Genomic DNA, 27,347 nt, shown 5'->3' on the forward strand with positions numbered 1-27,347 from the left:
TTGTTCATGCCTGAGATTTTTTCAGAATTGTTATCGTAGTTTCTGCTGAGATGTCTTCGGAAGCTCCTCCCGGGAGTTATAGGTTTTCAAAGGTTTTTACATTTTTATGAAGATCTTCTAGTGATATATTTTTGATGTTTCCCAGATATTTCTAACAGATTGTTTCCTGGATTTTCCCAGCCAACAGCAACGGGATCTCTATAGTATTTCCTTCAAGGGGTTCTACCAGAGTTTTTTTTTCTATTTAATCCAGGTTTTTTTTTTGGAATTTCGCCGGGAGTCCCAGTATTTCTCCATAAGTTCTCAGGATACTTCTCTGAACATTCTTGCAAGAAATCGTCCTGGGATTTCTCCAGAAGATTCTTACAAAACAATGTTTAAAGCGTTCGTAGGTGCCCCTTCTTGGATTTCTCCGGCAGTTCGAATTTTTCGAGGTTTTTGTCTAGAGTTCTGGAGTTTTTCCCGGGATTTAATTCAAAGGTCCTTCCAAAATTTCCTGACAAGAAAAATATGAGATCCACACATGAAATCCCAAGATTATTTTTCCAGAGATCTTCAAAAATTGTTATCGGGGTTTGTTCTAGGATTCCTGCTGAAGTTTCTCTAGAGAATTCATTTGAATGTTCTTTAAGATTTGTTACAGTTTTGTCCTAGATATCATCTAGAGATCCCAAGCAACACACATGATTACAAAACAGTCACAGCAGCATATGTTAGGGTTACGCAGTAAATCACAGTGACTTCTGTGCAATCCTCTCAAGAAAACAAATTGTTGAATAGGAGTGGAATAAACTACTCATAAGCAAACTTCAGCTTAAGAAACTATTGTTCAGTTACTTCTGTTTCTTGGGCTTACATGCGCTTCCGTGACTGTTTTGTAACCATGTGTGTTACTTGGGATTTCTCCGTTATTTATTCCACATTTCTTCTGGGGTTTCTCTTTAAATTTCCTCTTATGGCTTTTGTAAAACTGACAAAAACGGGATACCTAATATTTTTCCTCCTAGGATTTCCCCAAAAGTTATTTTTCGATTTATTCCAGAGTTTTTCATGGAATTTCTCCAAGAGTTTTTCCCGGTATTTCTTCCTTAAGATCGCGGGACACTTCTTTTGGAGTTCTTTTCAATATTCTAGAAGATACTTGTACGACTTTTTTAGAGCTTTTCTCAATATTTCAAATATTTCAAAAGTTCCTCCCAGGATTTTTAATGGTTTTCTCCAAACGTTTTCGCGGATTTTTTTTTCCAGAGTTTATTTCGGGATCAATAACGAAGATACTCACAGGTCTCTTGTGAATGTTTTTCAAGAATGCTTCTCAGAGTTTCTTCTGGGGTATTTTTCATGAAATTTCACCCAGAGTTCCTTCTCGGCTGTTTCCTGGAATTTGTTTCGAAATAATTCTTGGCATTATTTTTAGGATTTATGGCATCTCTCTTTAAAAAGTTTTTCCGTGGTTTACTTTGCTAAGAGCTTCTCCAGAGTTTTGTTTATTTCTTCAGAGTTCCAACCAGAATCTCTTGTGAACATCCTCTCGAAATTTCTCATTGTATTATTTCTGAAATGTCTCTCAGAGTTCATTGTACGTTGTCTCAGGGCGATCTTTCTGGGGTCTCTCAAACAGATCCTCACAAGATTTCAGCCATAGTTCTTCAATGGATGTATTTAAAGAGCTTTTCTGAGGAAATCGCCTGGAATTATTTTCAGAACTCCTTATTAGGGAATCTAAGATCAAATCTAGGACAATTTATCAAATGAACTCTGGGAGAAATTCTGGCTGGAACACCCTGGAAATCAATAAAGGAAAATTCCGAGAGAAACTACAGAAGGAATTCGTGGCATATCCCGGGATATACTCCGAAATGGGTATTTTGCAAATTTTTAAGAGATAGCCTAGAAGGAACTGGTAAGATATTCTTGTGATCGTGATCGATAAAGGGAATCAGTTGCTAAGAGTGAAGTGATAGAGAGGACGTTTCGTTTCTTTTGGAGAGCGTGAATTTACAACCAAACAGTAAATACTTCATTATTATTTGTTAACATCTTTAATCTAAAATAAAGTGGATTTCAGCATTGGAGCTGCTCAGAGAATAATGCTGCTATCATTATTTGTATGTACACGCTGAGGACAAATCGTCCGAACAGGAATTGATCCTGTAAAGAACACTACAAGGAACCTCTTCGACAAATTTTGAAAGAAACTCCGTGCATCTTCTAACCAGGAACTGTTGAAACAATTCCGGCGAAATCTCTGGCAAAACTCTGTAAAAACTCCGAAAGATATTTATGCAAATCTTTCGGGTAAAAATCGGGGGATGAACTGAAATAGATATTCTGTGCATATTGAGAAGAAGATCAAAATATCTGGAAGCATACATGAGAAAAAACGTTATCCAATTATCGCATTTTCCACATTCACTGCCATGCACAATTTGAAACGAGTATATTATGGGTACAGAAAGCAATGTAGTAAGAAGGCACATAATGTTCCTAATTGGCAAATTGAGAGATGAACTTGTGAAAAAAAAAATCGGTTTCTGGTGAGGTTCGAAGCCACGACTCTGTATTCACTAGACCGGCGCTTTAACCAACTAAGACACATAACAGCTAATGATCCTGCGGAATAGAAAGCCAAACTGAACCTGAGCCCACATCATGAACATTCCTTTTTTACGAACAATCTCTCTTTCGGCTTAGATGCCAATCCACAACATTCCCGCGTTTGTTACCTGTTCTGTGGCTTAGTTGGTTAATGCTCCGGTCTATCGAATACGGAGTCGTGGTTTCAAACCTCACCAGAACCCGATTTTTTCACAAGTTCATCTCTCAATTTGTCAACTAGCAACATTCTGTGCCTTCTAACTACAAATGTTTCTGTATGTTTATGACATACCAGCAATTCTGGTAAATGCCAGTAAAGGGCAACATATATCAGTGTATATCATGGATCCAAGGAAATAAATCGGAATCCCTGCATTACACCACCAGTAGCAGCCTCGGATGCTAACTTCAGTCGGGGCTTCTTATGGGACGCCTCCATCCACTCATTGTCACCGCAATTTCTCAACGGTTATGCCATTTTTCTGCAAAAAGGTCTTCTGTACATACTGGAAATGGAAATTAAAGCTTGTAATTCTTTACTTGAGTTCTGTTTGTGTTTTTTTTTTCATAAATGGAAAGTTCTTAAGGAATGCAATGCCTCGAGTTCACTAAGCATACTAAAGTATCAAATTAGAAACAGAGTTTTCATCGGATTTAGTATATTTAAACCCCAAGTAACATTTTCAAGTCTAACCGATTCAAGGAGGTACTTAACCTTCTTGAAGCGAAAATAAATTCTTTTAGAATTTATGAAGGTTTACAAAAACTCGTCAAAACCAATCAGACTTCAAACTGTTGCTTGGGAGGGAACGCCCCATTTTTATGCAAACCTAATGAGATCATATCAACCACTATCACACCGGGATGAATAATTGTTTGGGATCTAAATGCTTCACAATAATATTCTTCTCAATAATGTACTAAATATATGTATGATAAATTTTCGTATAAGAGGGATACACACATTCATGAAAGATGATGAGTATATGCGCACACATAAGGATCATATGAATCTAAATTGATTTTTAACTACTACTGGCCTAATTTCTTAAGTAACTCCTCCGATACCCAGACACTCACACATCCCAACAAGGAACCTTTTTTTTATTTTCGTAAGAACAAACACCAAATAGACACTTAACAGCACTAAAGTATTTCAGAGGAACACAAGTGGTAAAAGTCATACATACTGTGATAAGGGTTTCCCGTTTTTTTTGTTTTAAACTGGATTTAGAATTTGTGACAATGTTTTGGTTTTGAGTTTTTGTTTTTCACTTACTTGTAACATTCCACACTTGTTGCCGACAAACAGGAATATATTGATGGAAAGGAAAATCTACACTCTCTTCATACACTCACGCTGCATGATTTTGTTTTGCAATTGAACATTGGAAAAGTTTTAACTAAAACACACAGTTAACATTAGGCTTCTCAAGATGATTATTTTTTTCTTGCTTTTTATTTTCTTCGGTACAAGAGATACCAAAGAAGAATTGATATTCCGTGATATTCTCTGCTCTATGATTTCATTGTTCCTTGCTTTCTATTTTCACTATTCCTAATCTGGAATGATACTACGTAGCATTAGAGAAAATTTCCTCTTCCATCCATTGCGATGCTCTAAAAGTTCCGGTACTCGGACTTCCCGGAAAAAATGAATACCTAAAATGACGTGGAAATACATCCCTACACAAGAGTAAACAAAGTCTTTTGGTTTCTTGATTATTAAAACAATTTAAATACATTGTTGCTTCTTCGCTTTTGTGTTTGCTGACAACTGCTTTGGAATAGTTTTCAAATGATTGATTCCGTTAAGTAGATACTGATACAACAGTGATTTGGTACACTACCAACTACTGCTCTAAATAGATTTAACTAAAATGCATCCAACCCCTCCACATTCCTTTATCCGATGCTCGTACTGCCCAGATCCTTGATTGCTTGCAGGATACGCTTCACGTGACCCACCTTGGTAACACCGAGATCCTTCAGATCTCGCCTTGCCAACGTTAGTAGCTCCTTGCCGCGTATGTCGTTCTTGATGAAACTATCCACATACTCCACCATCTGCATTGCTTCCAACCATGTGACCACCTCCCCAACTCCCCAATTATTAACTAGATCGGCATTCGTCTTACCCAGTCCTCCGCCCATTCCGGAACTACCCTGACCATGCCCATGTTGACCGCGGAACCGCAACCAAAACGGTTTCTGCTTCTTGCGATGGTGATCCACGTCCTCGTTCGGAGCCAACACGTTGAGATACACTTTGGTTTCGCCGTCGCTGGTTTGCTGCAGGCTACACTTGCCCAGTTCCATCTCCATGTTGGCCAGCGATACGCTCAGTTTCGTTTCCAGATCTTCGCGCAGGATCAGGCTGTGACTACGCTCGCGCAGCAGGTCACAGGTGTCTTCGTAGAGTTGCCGCGCTGCACGAACCTGTTATACATGTAGAAGTTTATGTGAAGTTTAGGCTTGAAGTTGTAATCGGTGTGAAAAATGTGTTTTGGATTTGGATTGCGATTGGATTTGGATTGGATTTGGATTGGATTTGGATTGGATTTGGATTGGATTTGGATTGGATTTGGATTGGATTTAGATTGGATTTGGATTGGATTTGGATTGGATTTGGATTGGATTTGGGTTGGATTTGGATTGGATTTGGATTGGATTTGGATTGGATTTGGATTGGATTTGGATTGCATTTGGATTGGATTTGGATTGGATTTGGATTGAATTTGGTTTGGATTTGAATTGGATTTGCATTGGATTTGGATTTGTATTGGATTTGGATTTGTATTGGATTGGATTTGGATTGGATTTGGATTGGATTTGGATTGGATTTGGATTGGATTTGGATTGGATTTGGATTGGATTTGGATTGGATTTGGATTGGATCTGGATTGGATCTGGATTGGATCTGGATTGGATCTGGATTGGATCTGGATTGGATCTGGATTGGATCTGGATTGGATCTGGATTGGATCTGGATTGGATCTGGATTGGATCTGGATTGGATCTGGATTGGATCTGGATTGGATCTGGATTGGATCTGGATTGAATCTGGATTGGATCTGGATTGGATCTGGTTTGGACCTGGATTGGACCTGGATTGGATCTGGATGGGATCTGGATTGGATCTGGATTGGATCTGGATTGGACCTGGATTGAATCTGGATTGGATCTGGATTGGATCTGGATTGGATCTGGATTGGATATGGATTGGATCTGGATTGGATCTGGATTGGATCTGGATTGGATCTGGATTGGATCTGGATTGGATCTGGATTGGATCTGGATTGGATCTGGATTGGATCTGGATTGGATCTGGATTGGATCTGGATTGGATCTGGATTGGATCTGGATTGCATCTGGATTGGATCTGGATTGGATCTGGATTGGATCTGGATTGGATCTGGATTGGATCTGGATTGGATCTGGATTGGATCTGGATTGGATCTGGATTGGATCTGGATTGGATCTGGATTGGATTTGGATTGGATCTGGATTGGATTTGGATTGGATCTGGATTGGATCTGGATTGGATCTGGATTGGATCTGGATTGGATCTGGATTGGATCTGGGTTGGATCTGGATTGGATCTGGATTGGATCTGGATTGGACCTGGATTGGACCTGGATTGGACCTGGATTGGATCTGGATTGGATCTGGATAGGATCTGGATTGGATCTGGATTGAATCTGGATTGGATCTGGATTGGATCTGGATTGGATCTGGTTTGGACCTGGATTGCATCTGGATGGGATCTGGATTGGATCTGGGTTGGACCTGGATTGGATCTGGATTGGACCTGGATTGGATCTGGATAGGATCTGGATTGGATCTGGATTGGATCTGGATTGAATCTAGATTGGATCTGGATTGGATCTGGATTGGTTCTGGATTGGTTCTGGATTGGATCTGGTTTGGATCTGGATTGGATCTGGATTGGATCTGGATTGGATCTGGATTGGATCTGGATTGGATCTGGATTGGATCTGGATTGGATCTGGATTGGATCTGGATTGGATCTGGATTGGATCTGGATTGGATCTGGATTGGATCTGGATTGGATCTGGATTGGATCTGGATTGGATCTGGATTGGATCTGGATTGGATCTGGATTGGATCTGGATTGGATCTGGATTGGATCTGGATTGGATCTGGATTTGATCTGGATTGGATCTGGATTGGATCTGGATTGGATCTGGATTGGATCTGGATTGGATCTGGATTGGATCTGGATTGGATCTGGATTGGATCTGGATTGGATCTGGATTGTATCTGGATTGGATTTGGATTGGATTTGGATTGGATTTGGAATGGATTTGGATTGGATTTGGATTGGATTTGGATTGGATTTGGATTGGATTTGGATTGGATTTTAATTGGATTTGGAATGGATTTAAATTGGATTTGGATTGGATTTGGATTTGGATTGGATTTGGATTGGATTTGGATTGGATTTGGATTGGATTTGGAATGGATTTGGATTGGATTTGGATTGGATTTGGATTGGATTTGGATTGGATTTGGATTGGATTTGGATTGGATTTGGATTGGATTTGGATTGGATTTGGATTGGATTTGGATTGGATTTGGATTGGATTTGGATTGGATTTGGATTGGATTTGGATTGGATTTGGATTGGATTTGGATTGGATTTGAATTGGATTTGGATTGGATTTGGATTGGATTTGGATTGGATTTGGATTGGATTTGGATTGGATTTGGATTGGATTTGGAATGGATTTGGATTGGATTTGGATTGGATTTGGATTTGGATTGGATTTGGATTGGATTTGGATTGGATTTGGATTGGATTTGGATTGGATTTGGATTGGATTTGGATTGGATTTGGATTGGATTTGGATTGGATTTGGATTGGATTTGGATTGGATTTGGATTGGATTTGGATTGGATTTGGATTGGATTTGGATTGGATTTGGATTGGATTTGGATTGGATTTGGATTGGATTTGGATTGGATTTGGATTGGATTTGGATTGGATTTGGATTGGATTTGGATTGGATTTGGATTGGATTTGGATTGGATTTGGATTGGATTTGGATTGGATTTGGATTGGATTTGGATTGGATTTGGATTGGATTTGGATTGGATTTGGATTGGATTTGGATTGGATTTGGATTGGATTTGGATTGGATTTGGATTGGATTTGGATTGGATTTGGATTGGATTTGGATTGGATTTGGATTGGATTTGGATTGGATTTGGATTGGATTTGGATTGGATTTGGATTGGATTTGGATTGGATTTGGATTGGATTTGGATTGGATTTGGATTGGATTTGGATTGGATTTGGATTGGATTTGGATTGGATTTGGATTGGATTTGGAGTGGATACTCCGAATTACTCACCAGTTCAGTTAGCTGCCGTCTCAAATTCGGACCCTCGATAATCTTACCCCCGGGATGAATGGACTCCAACGAGTCGGCCGTTTTCGAAGCCACCATGTACAGGTCCGGCTGGAGCGAAGGATGCGAGATGATCAGGAACTTGACCCACTTAACCAGAGTGCTGACACACTCGATGAAATTGAGCAACAGATACGTTTCCCTTTCGGTGAACATGTCTTCCGATGTGGCTACAAGGTGCTCCGAGGATGTAGTTGACGGCTGCTCTCGGGCTATCGATATGCTGTGCTGTCGTTGTTTCTCCTGCCAGCTCTTCAATGAAACCTCCAAGCTACGGTTGCGACATAACATCTGAACGCGATTTTTGTGGATGATTCGAATCATTCCTGGTGGTTGCAACCACGCCTCTCCATCGACTTGTATGGGAACACATTCCTCGCCTAGAATACATAGAAGGATCATTCAATCATTGACGGATACCATCAAAACCGAAACCTACGAACCTAAGATGTTGATCTGCACACTTTGACACTGGGCGATCCGGTGGTGCTGCAGATTGATCAGCCGAGATGCCGCCATTTGGACCGATCCGAACACGGCAACCACCTCCAGGATACGGTCATCGAAGCTCTGTACCAAGAAACAGTCATCCTCTTTCTTTGATCCCCAAAAGTTTGTACCACCCATGAAGCTCGGAATGTTCAATATTACAATACCTTGTAGCGATGGCAGTGGAATACGCTGGCCGTCGCACTCGAGTTGAACCTTCTGCTCGAGATTTTTGTACGTCTTCTGCAGCCACTGTTTCGATCCCAACACCCCATACCACATGTAGTTCTTCGCCCGGGATCGACACTTCTCCGGATGTTCTTCCCGCTTGTTGTGGAAGTCCAAGGAAATCTTCGCGTCGATTCCGATCCCAAAGTAGTTGTTCATAACTGCCTTCTCCGAGTAGCCTTCCATGAGGGTTTCATCAGGATCCATCAGAGGACTTACAGCGGCACACAAGGTATCCGCGTTCGCCAGTAGACACTTCGATATAAACCCAGTACCACTGGTAACATTGGGCCAAGACGGTAACCTCACCAGTGGATTGATGATCGGCAACTTCTTCACCTTTTCCTCTTTTTCATCCTTTTTCTTCTTGTCGTCCTCTTTGCTCTCCGAGTCACGATCGAAGTTGAACAACCCCAAGTTAGAGCTAAAAATATTGCTTTTCGAACTGCCAAGCGCTTCCGGTTTGAAAAGCAAACTTCCACTGCTGATACGCCGCGTGGCCGCTGGCGAGCAGTTCAGGAAGCGAATGTGCTCCGAGTCTAGACCTAGTAAATTCGGATTGTTGCCCGAGTGTCGTCGGTTGATGTCGATCTCACGCGGTGCCAACGTATTGGGAGTGTGGCTCGAGTGCCGTCGTGTCTCCGGCACCCGTAGCGATCGCAGTTCGTCACTCATCGCCGGCGATGGTGGTTCGACGACTACGTTGATTGTCGGAATAGTTGGATTCATTGATTGCTCATCGTCGTTGGTTTCATCTTGGTTTATATCGTCATCGTCCGATTGGCCTCCGGCGGCACCCTCAGTTTCCTGGTCATCATCCGAGCGATCGTCTTTCTCATCGTAATCAGTGAGACTGTCGTCGTCTACATTGGTACACGCCGAACTGAGTATTCTGTACTGTACCGTATCAGTATCGGAGCCGGACACATCCGATGGAGACCCATGCGGCTGCAGCAAGTTCGCCGACAAGCTCCTTGTATTCTCATACTCATTATCTTGCACTTTGTATGCCTGACTTGCTAAGCTTCGCGAAGGTAACCCTCTGCCAGCCGGTCGCTTAAAGCTTTTCCTTGCGATGTCGTTCCCCTCGACGAACTTGGCCAGACTACAGTAGCGGGGTTCCCGTACCTTCTGATCGTCGCACCGGTTATCGATGTCGAACACTCGGTTCTCAAAGCCACACTGCTCCGGTTCGATGCTTCCTTTTCGTTGTTGTTGCTGCTGCTGCTGCTGCTGTTTGTTCTTAAAGCTGCGCCGCTTTGTGTGATCCAGAGTACAGAGAGTCGTTGTATCTTCGGTGATTGTGTTGTCCATCAGGGCTCCCAAGAGTTCCTGGCCCAGTACGGAGCTGATGTCATCCATGAGGCTTTCGCCGTGTAGGGCTTCGGTGGTGTCGCTCGTTTCCGAGTCGATGTGACTGAAGCGGTCAGTGTCCAGATCCTAGAGGTTGAGGAAAAAAGGTTGAATGAACTCAGAGATATAAACTCCAAAATCGGATACTGCGAAGTAGTTTTTAAATTAAATTTGAACAGTTCTTTATAGCAAGGCTCCTAATACTGCGCTGAGTCCAGGACGTAGTAAGAGCTTAAGAAGTACTTGGGTTCTCCGAACGTTCTAGGTCATCCAAGTACTCTCAAGAGCACACACCTTCAGATATTTGGCCATATCCAGCAATTAGTGGATAATTTACGATAGCATTTTATGATCATGAGGTCGAAATAGCAGGGCTAGTTAATTAGTTCTACGGATGCTATTATAATAAGTCATCCGAAAACTTTCAAGTAAAGAACTGCAGGTCTACAAGTTCAAAGAGCTGGGCTGAAGAAGAACTGGATTCAGCAGATATTCTAGGCCATGCAAGAATTTCCGGAAGTTCAAATACTTACATCTACAGTCGTAGAAAGTGATCAATGTGGGATTCCTTCAAAGATTTTCTGTGGGATTCATTAAGGATTTTTTAATTTTTTTTTTCATGTATTCCCTGTGAGATTCCTTCAGGAATTCTCTGTGGGATTCCTTTGGGAACTCCCTGTGTAATTCCTTTGGGAAATCCCTGTGGGATTCCTTCGGAAATTCGCTGTGGGATTCCTTTGAGAATTCCCTGTGGGATTCCCTCAGAAATTTCCTGTGGGATTCCTTTGAGATTTCTCTATGGGATTCTTTTGGGATTCCCTTTGGAATTACTTTGGGAATTCCCTGTCCCAAGCAACATACATGGTTACAAAACAGTGACGGCAGCGCATGTAGGGGTTGCACAGAAGTCACTGTGAATTACTGCGCAACCCTTACGTGCGCTGCCGTCACTGTTTCGTAACCATGTGTGTTGCTTGGGGTGGGATTCCTCTGGGAATTCCCTGCGGGATTCCTCTGGGAATTTCCTGTGGGATTCCTCTGGGAATTCCCTGTGGGATTCCTCTGGGAATTCCCTGTGGGATTCCTTTGGGAATTCCCTGTGGGATTCCTTTGAGAATTCCCTGTGGGATTCCTCTGGGAATTCCCTGTGGCCTGTGGGATTCCTCTGGGAATTCCCTGTGGGATTCTTTTGGGAATACCCTGTGGGATTCCTTTGGGAATACCCTGTGGGATTCCTTTGGGAATACCCTGTGGGATTCCTTTGGGAATACCCTGTGGGATTCCTTTGGGAATACCCTGTGGGATTCCTTCGGGAATTCCCTGTGGGATTCCTTCGGGAATTCCCTGTGGGATTCCTTCGGGACTTCCCTGTGGGATTCCTTCGGGAATTCCCTGTGGGATTCCTTCGGGAATTCCCTGTGGGATTCCTTCGGGAATTCCCTGTGGGATTCCTTCGGGAATTCCCTGTGGGATTCCTTCGGGAATTCCCTATGGGATTCCTTCGGGAATTCCCTGTGGGATTCCTTCGGGAATTCCCTGTGGGATTCCTTCGGGAATTCCCTGTGGGATTCTTTCGGGAATTCCCTGTGGGATTCCTTCGGGAATTCCCTGTGGGATTCCTTCGGGAATTCCCTGTGGGATTCCTTCGGGAATACCCTGTGGGATTCCTTCGGGAATTCCCTGTGGGATTCCTTCGGGAATTCCCTGTGGGATTCCTTCGGGAATTCCCTGTGGGATTCCTTCGGGAATTCCCTGTGGGATTCCTTCGGGAATTCCCTGTGGGATTCCTTCGGGAATTCCCTGTGGGATTCCTTCGGGAATTCCCTGTGGGATTCCTTCGGGAATTCCCTGTGGGATTCCTTCGGAAATTCCCTGTGGGATTCCTTCGGGAATTCCCTGTGGGATTCCTTCGGGAATTCCCTGTGGGATTCCTTCGGGAATTCCCTGTAGGATTCCTTCGGGAATTCCCTGTGGGATTCCTTCGGGAATTCCCTGTGGGATTCCTTCGGGAATTCCCTGTGGGATTCCTTCGGGAATTCCCTGTGGGATTCCTTCGGAAATTCCCTGTGGGATTCCTTCGGGAATTCCCTGTGGGATTCCTTCGGGAATTCCCTGTGGGATTCCTTCGGGAATTCCCTGTGGGATTCCTTCGGGAATTCCCTGTGGGATTCCTTCGGGAATTCCCTGTGGGATTCCTTCGGGAATTCCCTGTGGGATTCCTTCGGGAATTCCCTGTGGGATTCCTTCGGGAATTCCCTGTGGGATTCCTTCGGGAATTCCCTGTGGGATTCCTTCGGAAATTCCCTGTGGGATTCCTTCGGGAATTCCCTGTGGGATTCCTTCAGGAATTCCCTGTGGGATTCCTTCAGGAATTCCCTGTGGGATTCCTCCAGGAATTCCCTGTGGGATTCCTTCAGGAATTCCCTGTGGGATTCCTTCAGGAATTCCCTGTGGGATTCTTTCAGGAATTCCCTGTGGGATTCCTTCAGGAATTCCCTGTGGGATTCCTTCAGGAATTCCCTGTGGGATTCCTTCAGGAATTCCCTGTGGGATTCCTTCAGGAATTCCCTGTGGGATTCCTTTAGGAATTCCCTGTGGGATTCATTCAGGAATTCCCTGCGGGATTCCTTCAGGAATTCCCTGTGGAATTCCTTCAGGAATTCCCTGTGGAATTCCTTCAGGAATTCCCTGTGGGATTCCTTCAGGAGTTTCCTGTGGGATTCCTGCAGGAATTCCCTGTGGGATTCCTTCAGGAATTCCCTGTGGAATTCCTTCAGGAATTCCCTGTGGGATTTCTTTGGAAATTCCCTGTGGGATTCATTCATGAAATCCTTGTGGGATTCCCTCAGAAATTCCCTGTGGGATTCCTCCAGGAACTCTCTGAGGAATTCCTTCAGGAATTCCCTGTGGGATTCCTTCAGAAATTCCCTGTGGGATTCCTTCAGGAATTCCCTGTGGGATTCCTTCAGGAATTCCCTGTGGGATTATTTCAGGAATTCCCTGTGGGATTCCTTCAGGAATTTCCTGTGGGATTCCTTCAGGAATTCCCTGTGGGATTCCTGCAGGAATTCCCTGTGGGATTCCTTTAGGAATTCCCTGTGGGATTCCTTCAGGAACTCTTTGTGGGATTCCTTCAGGAATTCCCTGTGGGATTCATTCAGGAATTCCCTGCGGGATTCCTTCAGGAATTCCCTGTTGGATTCCTTCAGGAATTCCCTGTGGGATTCCTTCAGGAGTTGCCTGTGGGATTCCTGCAGGAATTCCCTGTGGGATTCCTTCAGGAATTCCCTGTGGAATTCCTTCAGGAATTCCCTGTGGGATTTCTTCGGAAATTCCCTGTGGAATTCATTCATGAAATCCTTGTGGGATTCCCTCAGAAATTCCCTGTGGGATTCCTCCAGGAACTCTCTGTGGAATTCCTTCAGGAATTCCCTGTGGGATTCCTTCAGAAATTCCCTGTGGGATTCCTTCAGGAATTCCCTGTGGGATTCCTTCAGGAATTCCCTGTGGGATGCCTTCAGGAATTCCCTGTGGGATTATTTCAGGAATTCCCTGTGGGATTCCTTCAGGAATTCCCTGTGGGATTCCTTCAGGAACTCCCTGTGGGATTCCTTCAGGAATTCCCTGTGGGATTCCTTCAGGAATTCCCTGTGGGATTCCTTCAGGAATTCCCTGTGGGATTCCTTCAGAAATTCTCTGAGGGATTCCTTCAGGAATTCCCTGAGAGATTCCTTCAGGAATTCCCTGAGAGATTCCTTCAGGAATTCTCTGTGGGATTCCTTCAGGAATTCCCTGTGAGGTTCCTCAAGGAATTTCCTCTAAAATTCATCCTGGAACTCCCTCTGGGATTCCTCCAGGAATTCCCTCTGGGATTTCTTCAGGAATTACAACTGTAAACTCCTGGAAGTACAGTATTGGGAAGATAAAAAAATAAGCATTTTCTTTTTTCCAAACAAAATAGTCATTTTTGGAGGTTTATATCTTAGCCGTCTATGATTTCTCCCCATGAATTCTCTTGAAAGCTTCTGAAATTCCTTGAAATCTATCTAAAACCCCCTAAACCTTCCCAAAGCCCTCTGAAAATTCACGAAACTAACAATAAGTCTTCTGAAGCTTTTTGGAACCGGTCAACTACAGCCTGGTTCAGGAAGCCAAGACTGCGCGTGAAGCATAGAATAATCTCAAGAGCGCGTCCCAGGACAGCGAAATGACTCGTCAGAAGGGTCTGCTGTGGAAGCTGCGCAGTGTTCGTTTGGCGGCAGTATCTTTGAATTTTTCTGTTGGTCAAATACCTGAATCAAATCACCGATCGCCACTTGTGAGTTGCCCTCCGATGGCCGATCCAAGATCTCCGACGTTACGCTGCATTCTTCGTTGCTGATTGCCGACAGAACATCGCTAGCCTCTCCCGGTGCTTCGTCGGACGAGGAACGTTCCTGCGAGAAAATAAGGATTTAGTACCATTTAACCTTACTAGAGATCACCCCGATCGTACCGGTAGATCCGTATCGATGATGGTTATGTTATCACCGAAGTACATGTTTTCTGGTGGTTTCTCCAGCGTCGGTAGACAGATGCTCGGCACCTGTAACATGTTGGAACTTTTCGGTTCCAGCATCCTACCATTACCGAATCCGGGTTGTAACTGTTGTTGCTGCTGCTGCAGTTGCTGTTGCAGTTGTGCCTGTTGCTGCTGATTACGGTACAAGTTCCGCTCGTACACCTCAATCGGTTGGAAGTGCACGTACTCTGCGGGGTCGCTTTTCTGCTGCACGACCTGTTGGTGGTGCTGTTCGATGGCTTTCTTGAACGGTTTAAACCCTAGGCGTTCGAATGCGCTATTCGCATCTAGCTCGAACTTTACAGTCTTTGTGTCGGATTCGAACGAAAAGTCGTACGGCGCCGTCGTTGATTGCGAGTCCGAGGTGGTCGTTGTGGTCGATTTCTGGTTCAACGTGTCGTCCCTGTCGTCCCTACAATGATTGTCTACGTTTTCTTCGATGTTGGCGAGGCCGGTTGGTGCCATGGTGCGAGCGTCATTCTTCTCGGTGTGGGTGCTGGTTTCCTCCAGCTCTTCGATGCTGGAGATTTTGTAGTTTTCCGGTATGCCGGAGCTTCGGCGACTTCCCCCATCGGCAAACTGCTTCGGTACCGGAAGGTTGAGATTGCTCAAGAAGTGCTCGTCCATGGAGTCGCGCCGCAGATCCGGCAGGGGTGATATGCATGTGAGTCGCGAGGTGGACACCGATGGCGAAATCGATGACAGAGGTGCCGACACCGGAATGGGAGAGCTTCCCGGAGATGTATCTGTGAGAAAGGGAGTGTTAAAAACGTATTTCATGGTGCTAACTGTGTTTCTTACCCCTAATGTTCATGGGAATGGATAGTCGCTTCGGAGGAACGTACAGCAAACTAGTTTCGCTGTACTTCATCACGTCGTGTATGGCTCGCTTGAGACTGTTGGCCCGACACAGAACGGCTTCCTTGTCCGAACGGCTATCTAGTCTACTTGTGCGTTCTCTGGAATTCAGTTTGTCTTTTTCCTGCTTTTCTATCGTTCTATGTAGATTGATATCGCTGTAACAAGCATCAGTTAGTTGAAAGATATAGTATTTGTTTAGTTTTTGACCCTCACCTTGATTCTATTGGTCTTTCAGAGGCACTTTTTTGAGCAATTTCTTTAAGTGTTCGGATTAATTCGTCGTCACCATGAAGACCAGCTTCTTCTTCCTTCAGAGTATCTAATAACATACCTAATTTTTGTCTGAAAAAGAAAACGCACGGATTCAAATCTACCATCTACCTCCCACTCATACTCTACGAACCCTCACCTTAAAATATCACATTTGATGCTTAATTGCTCTTCGTCGGAGCTGTTTTCTATTACCCTAGTGATAAAGTCGTTGACCGTTTTGACCAGATCCCGCGTCGATTGAAGCATGGTTTGCGTGTCGTCGTTGGTGACAATTGACTGTAGGTGGCTGAGGACTTCGTCCTCGTACTGGAACAGCACCGGGTCCGGGTGGTGCGAGATGGACATTTTGGGCGTCCGCGTTGGCACCGGTGGTGCAATGCCAATGTCCCGCTCGAACACCATCACGCTCCACCTGTTGAAATGGAATAACAAGTGCATGTGTTAAACTATTATCATTACAAAGTTTGTTTTGTGCATAAATCAAGTCAGGGCGAGAACAGGTCTTACTCCTGAGTGATTGAGATGGCGCCAAGAGTATTTCCTGAAAAAAATCTTTACAGATTTATGACTAAGATTCATACTCACACATATCAGGTAAGTATGATGTACCAAGTTTTGAGTTCGAAGAATTGGCTTTCGGCTCTTAGATGCCAATCTGAGCGCTCAACGCATACTGAGTTTGCACCGATCATATGGTTGGTGACGAAGTATGTGTCAGTCGAGCTTCACACAATACGCGCACACTTGTCGTTCGTAGGCCGCGAGAGTGCGGGAGATTGGCATCTAAGAGCCGAAAGAGAGATAAAGTTGTGAAAGACGGACCCGGTTTAGGGTGGTGCTTCGTATCCAGTTTGACTTTCTATTCTGCAGAGTTGTAACTTGTTCTGTAGTTTAGTTGGTTAAAGCGCCGGACTAGCGATAACGGAGTCGTGGGTTCGAATCCCACCAAAACAAGTGGTAATTTTTTCACAAATTTATCTCTCAATTTGCCAATTAAACGTACTTTGCCTAAAAAATACTTCAAGTTTTTACGTCTACTCCAAGAACTTCCTTGAGTATAGGTCATCAGATCTACTATCGTATTTGATTGTCTCTAAGAGATTTACGCAATAGAGGAAAAGTTAAATGGGCTTCTATATTCCCCTGAAACCGCTCTAAAGACCATTGAGATGCCTTGAAACGCTTTGGAACGCCTCTAGAACCCCCATGGAATCTTCATGAAATTTACCTGAGAGTCTTTGAACTCCCCTGAAACCTCTTGCAATGCACTGAAATGCATTGAAACGGGCCCCTTTAACGCATTGAAACGAGGCCCCCTTAACGCTCTTGAAACGCTTTGAAACGCCTTCGAAACCCCTATGAAACCTTCACGAAACTCACTTGCGAGCCTCTGAAGCCCCCTAAAACCCTCCTAAAACCTCATGGGACGCCCTGCAATGCAATGAAAATCCTTAAAACGTCTTGAAACGCTTTAGAGCGCCTTTAAAACCCCTACAAAACCTTCATGAAATTCACCTGAAAGCCTCTGAAGCCCCCTGAAACCTCTGTGAAATCTCTTGAAACGCCCTGAAATGCCCTGAAACGCCATGAAACGCATTGAAACGCCTTGAAACGCTTTGAAACGCCTCTAAAATCCCTATATAATCTCCGTAAAACTTACCTGAGAGCCTCTGAGGCCCCCTAAAACCCCTATGAAAACTCTTGAAACGCCTTTAAACGCTTTTAAACTGACACCCCCATGAAACCTCCGTGAAAATCACGTGCGAGCTTCTTAAGCCCCTTAAAACCTCTGTGAAATCTCCTGAAACGCCCTGAAACGCATTTAAACGCTTTCATACGCCTCTAAAATCCCTATGAAACCTCCGTGAAACTCACCTGAGAGTTTCTAAAACCCGACAAAACATCTCTGAAACCTCCAGTAACGCCTTGAAACACCCCTGGAACACAAATAAAATCAATGTGAAACGCACCTGAAAGCCTCTGAAGCCCCCTAAAATACCTCTACAACGTTCTGAAACGTCTTGAAATGCTTTGGAACGCCTCTGGTACTTCCGTGTCACCTGAACCCCCTAAATGCCCTCTGAAAACTCTTGAAACGCCCTGAAGAGCCCTGAAACGCCTGGGAACGCTTCTGACCCCCGTTTCCTAGAACTCCCATGAAATCCCTCTGACCATCCCTCCTTTACATCTGAAAGCTTTGACCCCCTCCCTTTATATCTGCAAGCTACTTGCCCTTCTCAAACTTCTTTGCAACCTAGGAATCCGTTTAGGTAATGAACTGAATCCATTTAGGTAAACATTCTATTTAGGCAGTTCCTACTCGATAAATAAATGAAGGTTCGGGTGTATGGAGATTTCGAGGGTGTTTCAATTGAACTACGGAGGTTGCAGTAGGTTTCAAGAGTTTTGCGAGGTTATTAAAGTGAGGGTCTTCTTAGGGAGTTTCAAACGTACATGTAACGCGTCTAAACCCGCCAAAAAGGCTATGAAATATCCTGAAATGTCTCCGAACTCCCCCCAAAACTCTCTCGCACCCCATGTAACGCGATTCTGTCACATTCGCCCGAAAACCATTCGCCCGAATCACAAACGCCCGAATGACAAACGCCCGAATTCCAATCGCCCGAATAGACCATTCGCCCGAAAGACCATTCGCCCGTTTGCCATGATGAAAGGACAGACGCATGGTATACTTAGTATCCGACCAATCGCAAGAACAGCTGGACTATCGCCAATAATAATCATATAAGCTTAGTTTGAAAGAACGGCCTATGTTTTGAAGAAGGTCTAATTTCTTGTGAAAATATTACATAATTGGTCATTAACTGTTATAGCATTGATCGAGAGGATAGCGCCAAAACTTCAGCACAGAGTAGTCAATAAAGTTAATAGTATTCACGATTGATCTACTCGGAATAACTACGTATCGTTAAAATGAACAATAGTTCATAAAAATTAAAACGTGTGAGCTAACGGATGCAGAAAAAAACAGCAAAATCACGAGAATGCAGTATTCTTATTTGAATAAGCTGTTCTTTTGAAACCATGTTTTGAATCCAGAAATTGTTTTAACGTCAAGGTTCCCCATAAAATAACAAATTAAAAGAACATCCCATGATTGAAAGAAGGGAAATTTATGGTAAAAAATGACATCAAATTGAATCAAATTTCCTTGAAGGTAGAACTAGAAAGAAAAGCCTATTAACAAAAGAAGGGACAATTTCAATGAATGTTTTCACAGCTATATTGTTGAAAATGTTTTTAACAGTATAAGTCTTATATTAGACTGTGTTCAAAGAAAGCAATATGCGTGAACAACGCCTAAATTGATTTCATAAAAGTATTTCCAAGATTATTATGGTTTTCGGGCGAATGGTCTTTCGGGTGAATGGTCTTTTCGGGTGAATGGTATTTCGGGCGAATGACTTTCGGGCGTTTGTTACATTCGGGCGTTTGTCATTCGGGCATTTGGAATTCGGGCGAATGGTTTTCGGGCGAATGTGATAGAACCTGTAACGCTCCTATGACCCTCCGAAACCACCGAAAACATCTCCGTAATACCTCTGACAGCGGCCGGAAATTTTCTGAAACTTCCTGAAATGCATTCAAAATTCTCCTTAAACACCATTAGGTCCCATGTAACGCACATGAGACCCTACAAAGCCCCCATAAACGCCTCTGATACCTACCGAAAATGATCTGAGACTTCCTAAAATGCAAATGGGGATTTACATAAAACTCTCTCGGACCCATGTACGCACGCACCTGAGACCCTCCGAAACCCGTGAAAACCGTCTCAATAACGCCTCTGAAAACCGCCAAAACGCGCTCTGAACCTCCTGAAATGCCTCCGAATTCCCCCGAAAACCATTTTGGACCCCGTGTAACGCACCTGTGACCCCCCAAAACCACGACTTATCCGCAAGACTGTTTCGTAGTACAGGTATGCTCCGTTTTTATCAACACGGTCCGCGATTTTCAATTGACAAAAACGGAATAGTGATAAAAATGGAATAATTTTCTTTGACAAAATATTTTGAAACATTTTAATACGAATTTGAATTTTTACTGTAGAACATATTCTAAAAGTAAAAATCTGCAGTTTACTATGAAATTTAATTGTTTTTTAATGCCTCTTAGCACATCTTAGTTATACAGTTCAAATAACATTTTTTTGCCTGTGACGCCGACAAGAGGTTTTCACCACATTTGTGACCATATTTTTGGAAATCTATTTTTGTTGAACGCAAGAATGACACATACAGTGGTACAAATTCGTTTAAACGCACATGCTTCTCAAAACATTTTCTTTATGTTGCTGCATATTAGAAGTTATGATAATACCGCTCTAAGTATCACTAGTACTAGTACTTGTTGAAATGCATATTGATATCAAAAATTGTGAAATAATTTGGCAATAACAATTATGGAAAAATTGTAAAAAGTGCGTTTAAACGAATTTTACTTCAAAATTTAGATAGTTATTCCCTGATAAAAATGAAACGAAATGAAAGGAATTTTTCGTTACTCGTGCAGATAGTATATTACGTGAGTGTCTATCAAAATATATACCAATAAAACACAGATGACCTTTAAGTAAAGTTTACCGTTCAAAAATCATGTGCGTTTAAACGAATTTGTACCACTGTATTGCAGTCCCAGTATCCGGATCGACGTTTTAAAATATGACATACTTCTCAGAATGATTAATCTCCAGGAACGTAATTTCGATATCCTAACAAAAAGGATATGTTCACTTCATTCCGGAAGGCATTTCTCCACGAGTATCATCTTCACAGATTCCTATACATATTTCGTCTAGGAGACTTTTAGGAAATCTCCAGGAATTTTTCTAAGCAATCACTTGTAACTTCTCCAGAATATTGGATTCCCCAAGAAGTTCCTCCATAATTCTACTAGGTTACCTTGTACCATGCCGTTTGTTTATCTTTTGGAACTCGATAAGAATTTTTAGAGAAAAGAGGTTCTGCCCCTTATGATTTATTCAGAAATTTCTCCTCGGAGCAACCTAGATGTCTCTTTTTAAATTTCTCACGGAGTTTCTTTGGGGATCCCTTCAAATATTTTACCAGGAATTGCAATTTATTAACCTTCCTTATACATTATGTTGGGAACAGCTCGCTGACGTAGTGTACGGTTTGGGTCTAGAATGGCCACAATGCAAAAGGTGGGCTAAGAAAATCATTCTGGGATTTATCCTAGACATCCTGTTGAAATTCATCCAAGAGTTGCTTTGGAGATTCACCAGGATTTTACTTTTGAAATATGTATTGGAGTTTCTCCATTTCTTTAGAATTTCCTGTGGGAATTCTTTCAAGAAAACTTTCTGAAATCCCTCCACAAAATTTTTCTGGTATTTCTCCAAAGGTTTTTTTCTGGAGTTCCTCCAGAATTTCTTTCTGGGGTTCGTTCAACAGTTTTTCTAGAATTTCATCAGAAGTTCTGTCTTTGATTCTTGAAAGAGTTTCTTACAATATTTTTCTCTGGAATGTCCTCCATCCAAAAATTTTGCTAAAGGATTCCTACATGACTTTGTTTTGGTATTTACGCGTAGTAGAAACACCTACACCTACTGGAACTTTTATTAGAAATACTTCCCAGAGATTTTCCAAGAGGATTCCATCTTTCATCTTTGTTATTTCCCCATGACTGCTAGATGAATCAGCCTTGGGCTGAAAATCTCGTATATAAAGATAATACTTATAATAATAATATTTTTTCCAGATTTCTTACTGCGTATACTAGGAATCTCCCAGAAGTTTAGTCTAGTAATCTTCCAGGAATTCTTAACTAAAATCCTCCAGAAGTTTCTTCAGGGAGTCCTCTTGATGTTCTGTATAGAAATCTCAGGGGAGTTATTCCTAAAAATCCTCCAGAAGTTGCTTGTGGGAATCCTTGAGAAATTCCTTCTTGGAATCCTGTATAAGTTCTTTCAAGAAATCATCCAATTGTTTCTCGAAGGATATTTTCAGAACTGATGGGATTTCTTAAGGATTTTTTTGGGAATCCTTAGTTTCTTCTGGGAATCCTTCAGGAGTTGCTGGAGAAATCCCCAGATTGTTTTCCAAGATTTTAGACTCCTCTTTCCTAGAGAAACTTATTTCTGAAAGACTAGTTCACCTAAAGGAACTTCTGAATTATTTTCTGGCGATTTCTCAGAAGAAATCCATTAAGAAATCAGGAGGAATGCAAGGTAGAATCCCTAGTAGGAATTACTAAAGAAAACCAAGGATCACAAGAGAGATATTAAAGCCCCGTCGGAAAGAAATAGCGACCAGGAGAGAATCATTCAGCACATCGCGTAATTTCAGGAAAATCGTGTAAAAAGTCGCGTGAAATTCATTTCACTTAAAAAGCCTTGTAAGAGAGATTGTGAGGTAAAAATTTAGGTAATGACAGGCAAAAAAAGCCTTAAATTGTTAAATTTCTCGAATAACACTTGAAGAGGCAGGCCATGTTCCTGCTGATACGTAGACCCCCCAAGTAACAATTTCTATGCTTTCTGCTCTTAGACATTGTTTAAAGAGGCTTTGTCATGGATTTGGTAAACCCTTTTTGGTTTAATGGAGCAGTAAATATTGTCAAGCAATCTTAACGATAAAAGCAACTTTAAAACAGTTTATAGATATCTAGAAGTCCATTGAATAAAACTTATCTGTTTGCCTTTTCACCAAGCAAATATTTCATTGTAAGCGAATGGTTTAGTACGTATTAAAACTCGGTACTAAAACCTTTTTCAAAGCTGCAGGCATGTCATATCTTATCGGTTTTAAAACCAAATAGATGACATAAAGTTGTAATAAAGCCATGTCAAAACTATTCTGAGTAACCACAGAAAGCATTAAAGCTAACTAAAGAATGTTACTGCAATTGCGATTAATAGATTTGATGTGCCACACAAACAAACGGTGATTATTCAGGCGTAATAATTGTTACTTCTATTAGAAGTAAACGAAATTGGAAAACCTCTGACTGGCTTAGTTTTTCTAGCCAGGCGACCAAACTAAGCTTTTTCCACTAGAGTCCGATTGTGACCGGGATTTCGGAAGCAGCCGATTGGGCAAGGGATGGCATCGTTTGCTCTAGCTTCAGCACCATATTAGTTTCATAGATTCACTTTATTCGTACAAAGTCTGTCGCAGCTGGTGTAGGAAGCTTCTTATTGATTAGCACTATTTACTTACCATACACTTGAGCAGATAAAACAGCCTAAAAAAGCGAAACACCTCTTAAAACTGACAAAAATACAAAACTTTCAGTTTGTTTATATTTTTGAAGGCTATCGTCCAAGCGGCGAGTTCTTAAGATCATTTAGGCTGAACCACCATTTCTATAAAACCTATTCTTGTTTGTGTAGCGCACAAATTTATGCGTTAAGAATAAAAAGGTGTATGCTAATCTTTGCACCATATTCATAAAGAACAACAACTCTAAAGCATGTTGTTTTTACACAAGCTGGTTTTAAACAATCTCAAACAAAACCAGTAGGTTTTACCTTGACAGTATCCATATTTTCCACCCCGATGAACAATTCCTGCTTGATAATTGTGTACGCCATGTCGGTTTTTGCATTATGATTTGAATACATGTTTTGCAAATTGGATTCAAATTGTTATTTTTAATATGCCTAAAATCTCTAAATGACGTGGCGCATCGCCTTATTCAGAAGTATTTTATTACATTATACCGGTAAACTTTTATGGCATTAATTTCTTCGTCATAACAACAGAGTGTTCCTACGTAAAAATTGAAAACTAAATATTTTTCACATGGATGACCGACATAATAATAATTGTCGTTTTTCATTATTAACCATTTTCAATTTACTACCAATTAATGTAATGATTGAATGTTCAGATCAATTTTAAGTCTTCGGTTTTAATCGTTCATTTAAGGTGTCTTCCGAGCTCCAAAACGGCTTGTTGGTCTTCTTGCAATCTACACAACAGATCTTATCAATGCTGTGTAGTCTTCTTCTTCTTCTTGGCGTAACGTCCTCACTGGGACAAAGCCTGCTTCTCAGCTTAGTGTTCTATGAGCACTTCCACAGTTTTTAACTAAGAGCTTCCTCTGCCAATGACCATTTTGCATGTGTATATCGTGTGGCAGGCACGAAGATACTCTATGTCCAAGGAAGTCAGGGAAATTTCCTTTACGAAAAGATCCTGGACCGACCGGGAATCGAACCCGTCACCCTCAGCATGGTCATGCTGAATACCCGTGCGTTTACCGCCTCGGCTATATGAGCCCTCAATGCTGAGTAGTATACTATCAGAATATGTCATAAAACCGAGTAGCATACATAACGTTTTAAGGATTGGTTTTAACAACCTCCTGTAGGGTGGGCCCTTTGGGGTTTATAAGGTTTTATAATTGGTTTATTAGAGCTGTTAAGATAACTGAGCTTTAAAATAAGTTTTAACGGTTTGATTGTAACAACAGCTTGTAGGCTATGAGAAAACTAAAAATGTTACTTGGGCCGTAAAGATGAAGAAGAAGAAGTAGAAGGAGAAAGGAGAAGGAAAGGAAAGGAATACCCAGATGGGCATTCTAGAGCAATCTCCGGAAGGGACACCAATTAAGCTGCCTTAACACAAATAGCTAATGAAAAAAAAAGTTCGATTATCCAGGGTGTTTTTTTCCCTATTGCCGGATAGTCGAATCCATCCTTTGATGGTTTTATATGCACATACCATCTATTATTGGCCAATAATGATTAGCTTTTTATGTTACACTTGGAAAATGATTGAGCCATTTTACAAAACGACGAAATTGTTGATGATGATATTGATATTCACGTGTTACCTCCTGCCACCTCCTTTCAGATTTTCATTAATTAAATTGGCTCGGTTTAATTTTTCTCATGTTCAAATAAGAAGTAAAATTATGCGCTAGAAAAAGCATGAATTAACATTATTTACTGTTGTTTAATTTGAAATGACAAAAAAATTAGTGTTGACAAAAACGGAATGAAATGTTGACGAAATCGGATAATGACAAAAACGGATAGTGATAAAAACGAATAGTGACAAAAACGGAACATACCCGTATTCAGAACCATTGAAACACCAGGTCTACATTGCGAAACTGTCGTTATATACTCCCATCATCTTGATTCACGTTACAATCATGGTGTCATGCTATAATCAAGGCAATTCATACATCGAATGTAGCATGAATGTAGTGTGTAACGGTACATCGGTAATGATGGTAGAGCATCACGACGATAGTGATGTACGGCTTACTGCTTGAAACTCCCTGGGTAGCAGGGATAACAGTCCCGAGGCCCGACGAACACCCCCTCCTTCTCCCCACCCGCTTGTGAGTCAGCCGCGTACTCGCCCGCTTAAGAATAGGACTACTAACCAAAATTCAAGCGACCCGTGCTGAGAAATGAGTGATCGAGGAGGCGAAAAAGATGCTCGATCGGTAATGGAACCTGTAAGGTATCTGGGCACCCCCCATGCAGTTCGTCCCTTACCGCATTAATGCAGGGCTCTGGTGTGGTGGGCCTATCTTTCCGTGTTACTTGTGGAATCCTGAATGAGTTTCAATAATAAAAATCAAAAATCGAGCGGTGTCAGTAGCGGAGAGGCTAACCCCTTCGCGAGAGGTGGGTTGACTAGGTTTCCGTTGAGGAGAAGTGAGGAGTCAGGAGCAGAAAGCAGTCGGACTACGATTTATTCCCGGCTAGCCTACCAGGGAATACAGTGGATGGAGCGTGGTTGATGAGGGACATCAATCAAAATCGAGACGGGCTGTCTGCAATAGAGGTGACTGTACAACAGCTTGATGGCAAGATCATCGACATTGCGTACACGAAGTCCAACATAAGCAAGGACCTTGAAACGGCCCTGTTGCGACTTCTCAAGGCGAAAGCAAAGGTTTCGAAATCAATCCAGATGAAGGCATTCGTTTTTGCAGGAAGCCTAATGGGTGTGGCGGATGCGATTGCTTTTGATAACCCAACCCCTCCGTAACTTGACAGATGAGCTCAGTTTCGCGTACCTACTTGCAAATCGCAGATGTCGCTACTGTTCGTAAACAACGGGTCCATCCTTCACTGACGCAACAATTTTTGTCCATGCGAAAACATCTTTTTGTTTCGTGGTGAGTGGAAGCCAACAAGAGGCTAGCGTTTCGTATCAAAAGGACGTATTCCACAGAAGCGCAAAAACTAATGTTCATTAAATTGAAATTATTTTGATTTTTCTATTTTATTTGTTGTAAGAATTGTAATAAAAGCACATGTTTAAACGGTCTTCCATATTAATTGGTGACTGCGCATGCTAGACCAAACTCGAAAAAAACATCAACAAATGATTATTTTTAACTTCCATTTTGGCTTTGCCACCAGATATGTAGCTGTAAAATATTAGCATAAGTACACTCAGAAAAAATAACATATTAAATTTAAAAGTTCTGCACTTAGATTGTGACCAATTGCTTTTACACTTGGAAAATATGTGCAGCGCTATCAAATCTTTGCCGATTCAATCATGATAGAATTTATGTGCGTCGCTATTTGTTTTCAATAGTTCAGTGCATAGCTTACATTATGATGAATAATGAGCTTATTTACACGTGGGATTAGCATCAAAATATAAATAAATACAAATTTTGCATAATCTACGATCGAGCTGCTTTTATTTGTTAACTAAAGTGATCAATTTGGACTCTGCCAGGCTGTTATCTGATCAAAAGGCACATCCTTATCGCAGCTGCTTCCGGCAGCTTCCAAATCGTCAACGCGTTCGTCCTTGGTGACGGTGGAGGAGCAGCGACAATTTGGTGCTATTCTATAGAAATACAAGAGGAATGTAAGTAGTTTGAAGAGGTTCTTAAAGTTTGAATAAGAAGTTCACTACATACCTTCAAAAACAGCAAGCGACTCGGGTGACGGAGCACTACGTATGCAAAAGATTTTATAATTTTTGGTAACAAAATGTGCGTTTCCTGAGCGCGCCATGTTCGTTTCAGGTTTGTTATGTTTGTGTTTGGATTTTATGTTGACCGGGTTGCTTTTTATCTTGCCACACTCTGAATATATTATTGGAAGAATGAAATATAATAGTGTAACTTTTCATTTTCATTAGTTGCACTTAGAACGATTTGTTTTCTCACTCGTTCGCAATCTATGTGCTTTCTGCACTTGGATTCTATCAGTAAATTAATTTGAGTGTAACCTTATTTATTACTAACTGGTGCTTAATAACCGCACTAGAAGAAAACATGAGTTTCTTATCAATTTAATGAATGCCGACTGTTTTGCCTTTACCCGTTTTATAGATATAATTTTCGCTTCTAGTAAACAAAATCCATCATGCCGCACCTAATTTGTATTTATCTACCACAAAACAGCGGAAACAACAAATTAAGGTTTCTGTTTAATGTTTTAATATTTTTTTGTGCGGTTTGTTATTGTCGGTTTTCGTCCTTTTCAAAAGTAGCGCTTGCCACTTTGAATCTGACCAGTGAAGAGAATTGTCAGACAAAAGAGGCACAAAACAAGCAACAAAGAAGGTGC

At 41.9% G+C, this 27,347-nt stretch overlaps 1 protein-coding gene across 2 annotated transcripts in view; it reads right to left on the reverse strand.

The window, feature by feature from the left end:
* Nucleotides 1–6: 6 nt before the first annotated feature.
* LOC109416447 (diacylglycerol kinase eta) overlaps nt 7–27,347 on the reverse strand; it is a 403,302-nt gene continuing 375,961 nt past the window's right edge. For both annotated transcript variants that reach the window (XM_062843031.1, XM_062843032.1), the window contains 8 exons: nt 15,936–16,211; nt 15,740–15,868; nt 15,467–15,681; nt 14,600–15,411; nt 14,397–14,540; nt 8,478–10,191; nt 7,978–8,414; nt 7–5,037 (listed from right to left, as the gene is read on the reverse strand). In XM_062843031.1, coding sequence (XP_062699015.1) covers nt 4,504–5,037; nt 7,978–8,414; nt 8,478–10,191; nt 14,397–14,540; nt 14,600–15,411; nt 15,467–15,681; nt 15,740–15,868; nt 15,936–16,211 — 4,261 coding nt within the window. In that variant the 3' untranslated portion in view covers nt 7–4,503. The remainder of the gene's footprint in view (nt 5,038–7,977; nt 8,415–8,477; nt 10,192–14,396; nt 14,541–14,599; nt 15,412–15,466; nt 15,682–15,739; nt 15,869–15,935; nt 16,212–27,347) is intronic.

This window comes from Aedes albopictus, chromosome 3 (genome assembly GCF_035046485.1).
Source record: "Aedes albopictus strain Foshan chromosome 3, AalbF5, whole genome shotgun sequence".
In the NCBI taxonomy this organism is placed as follows: Eukaryota; Metazoa; Arthropoda; class Insecta; order Diptera; family Culicidae; genus Aedes; species Aedes albopictus.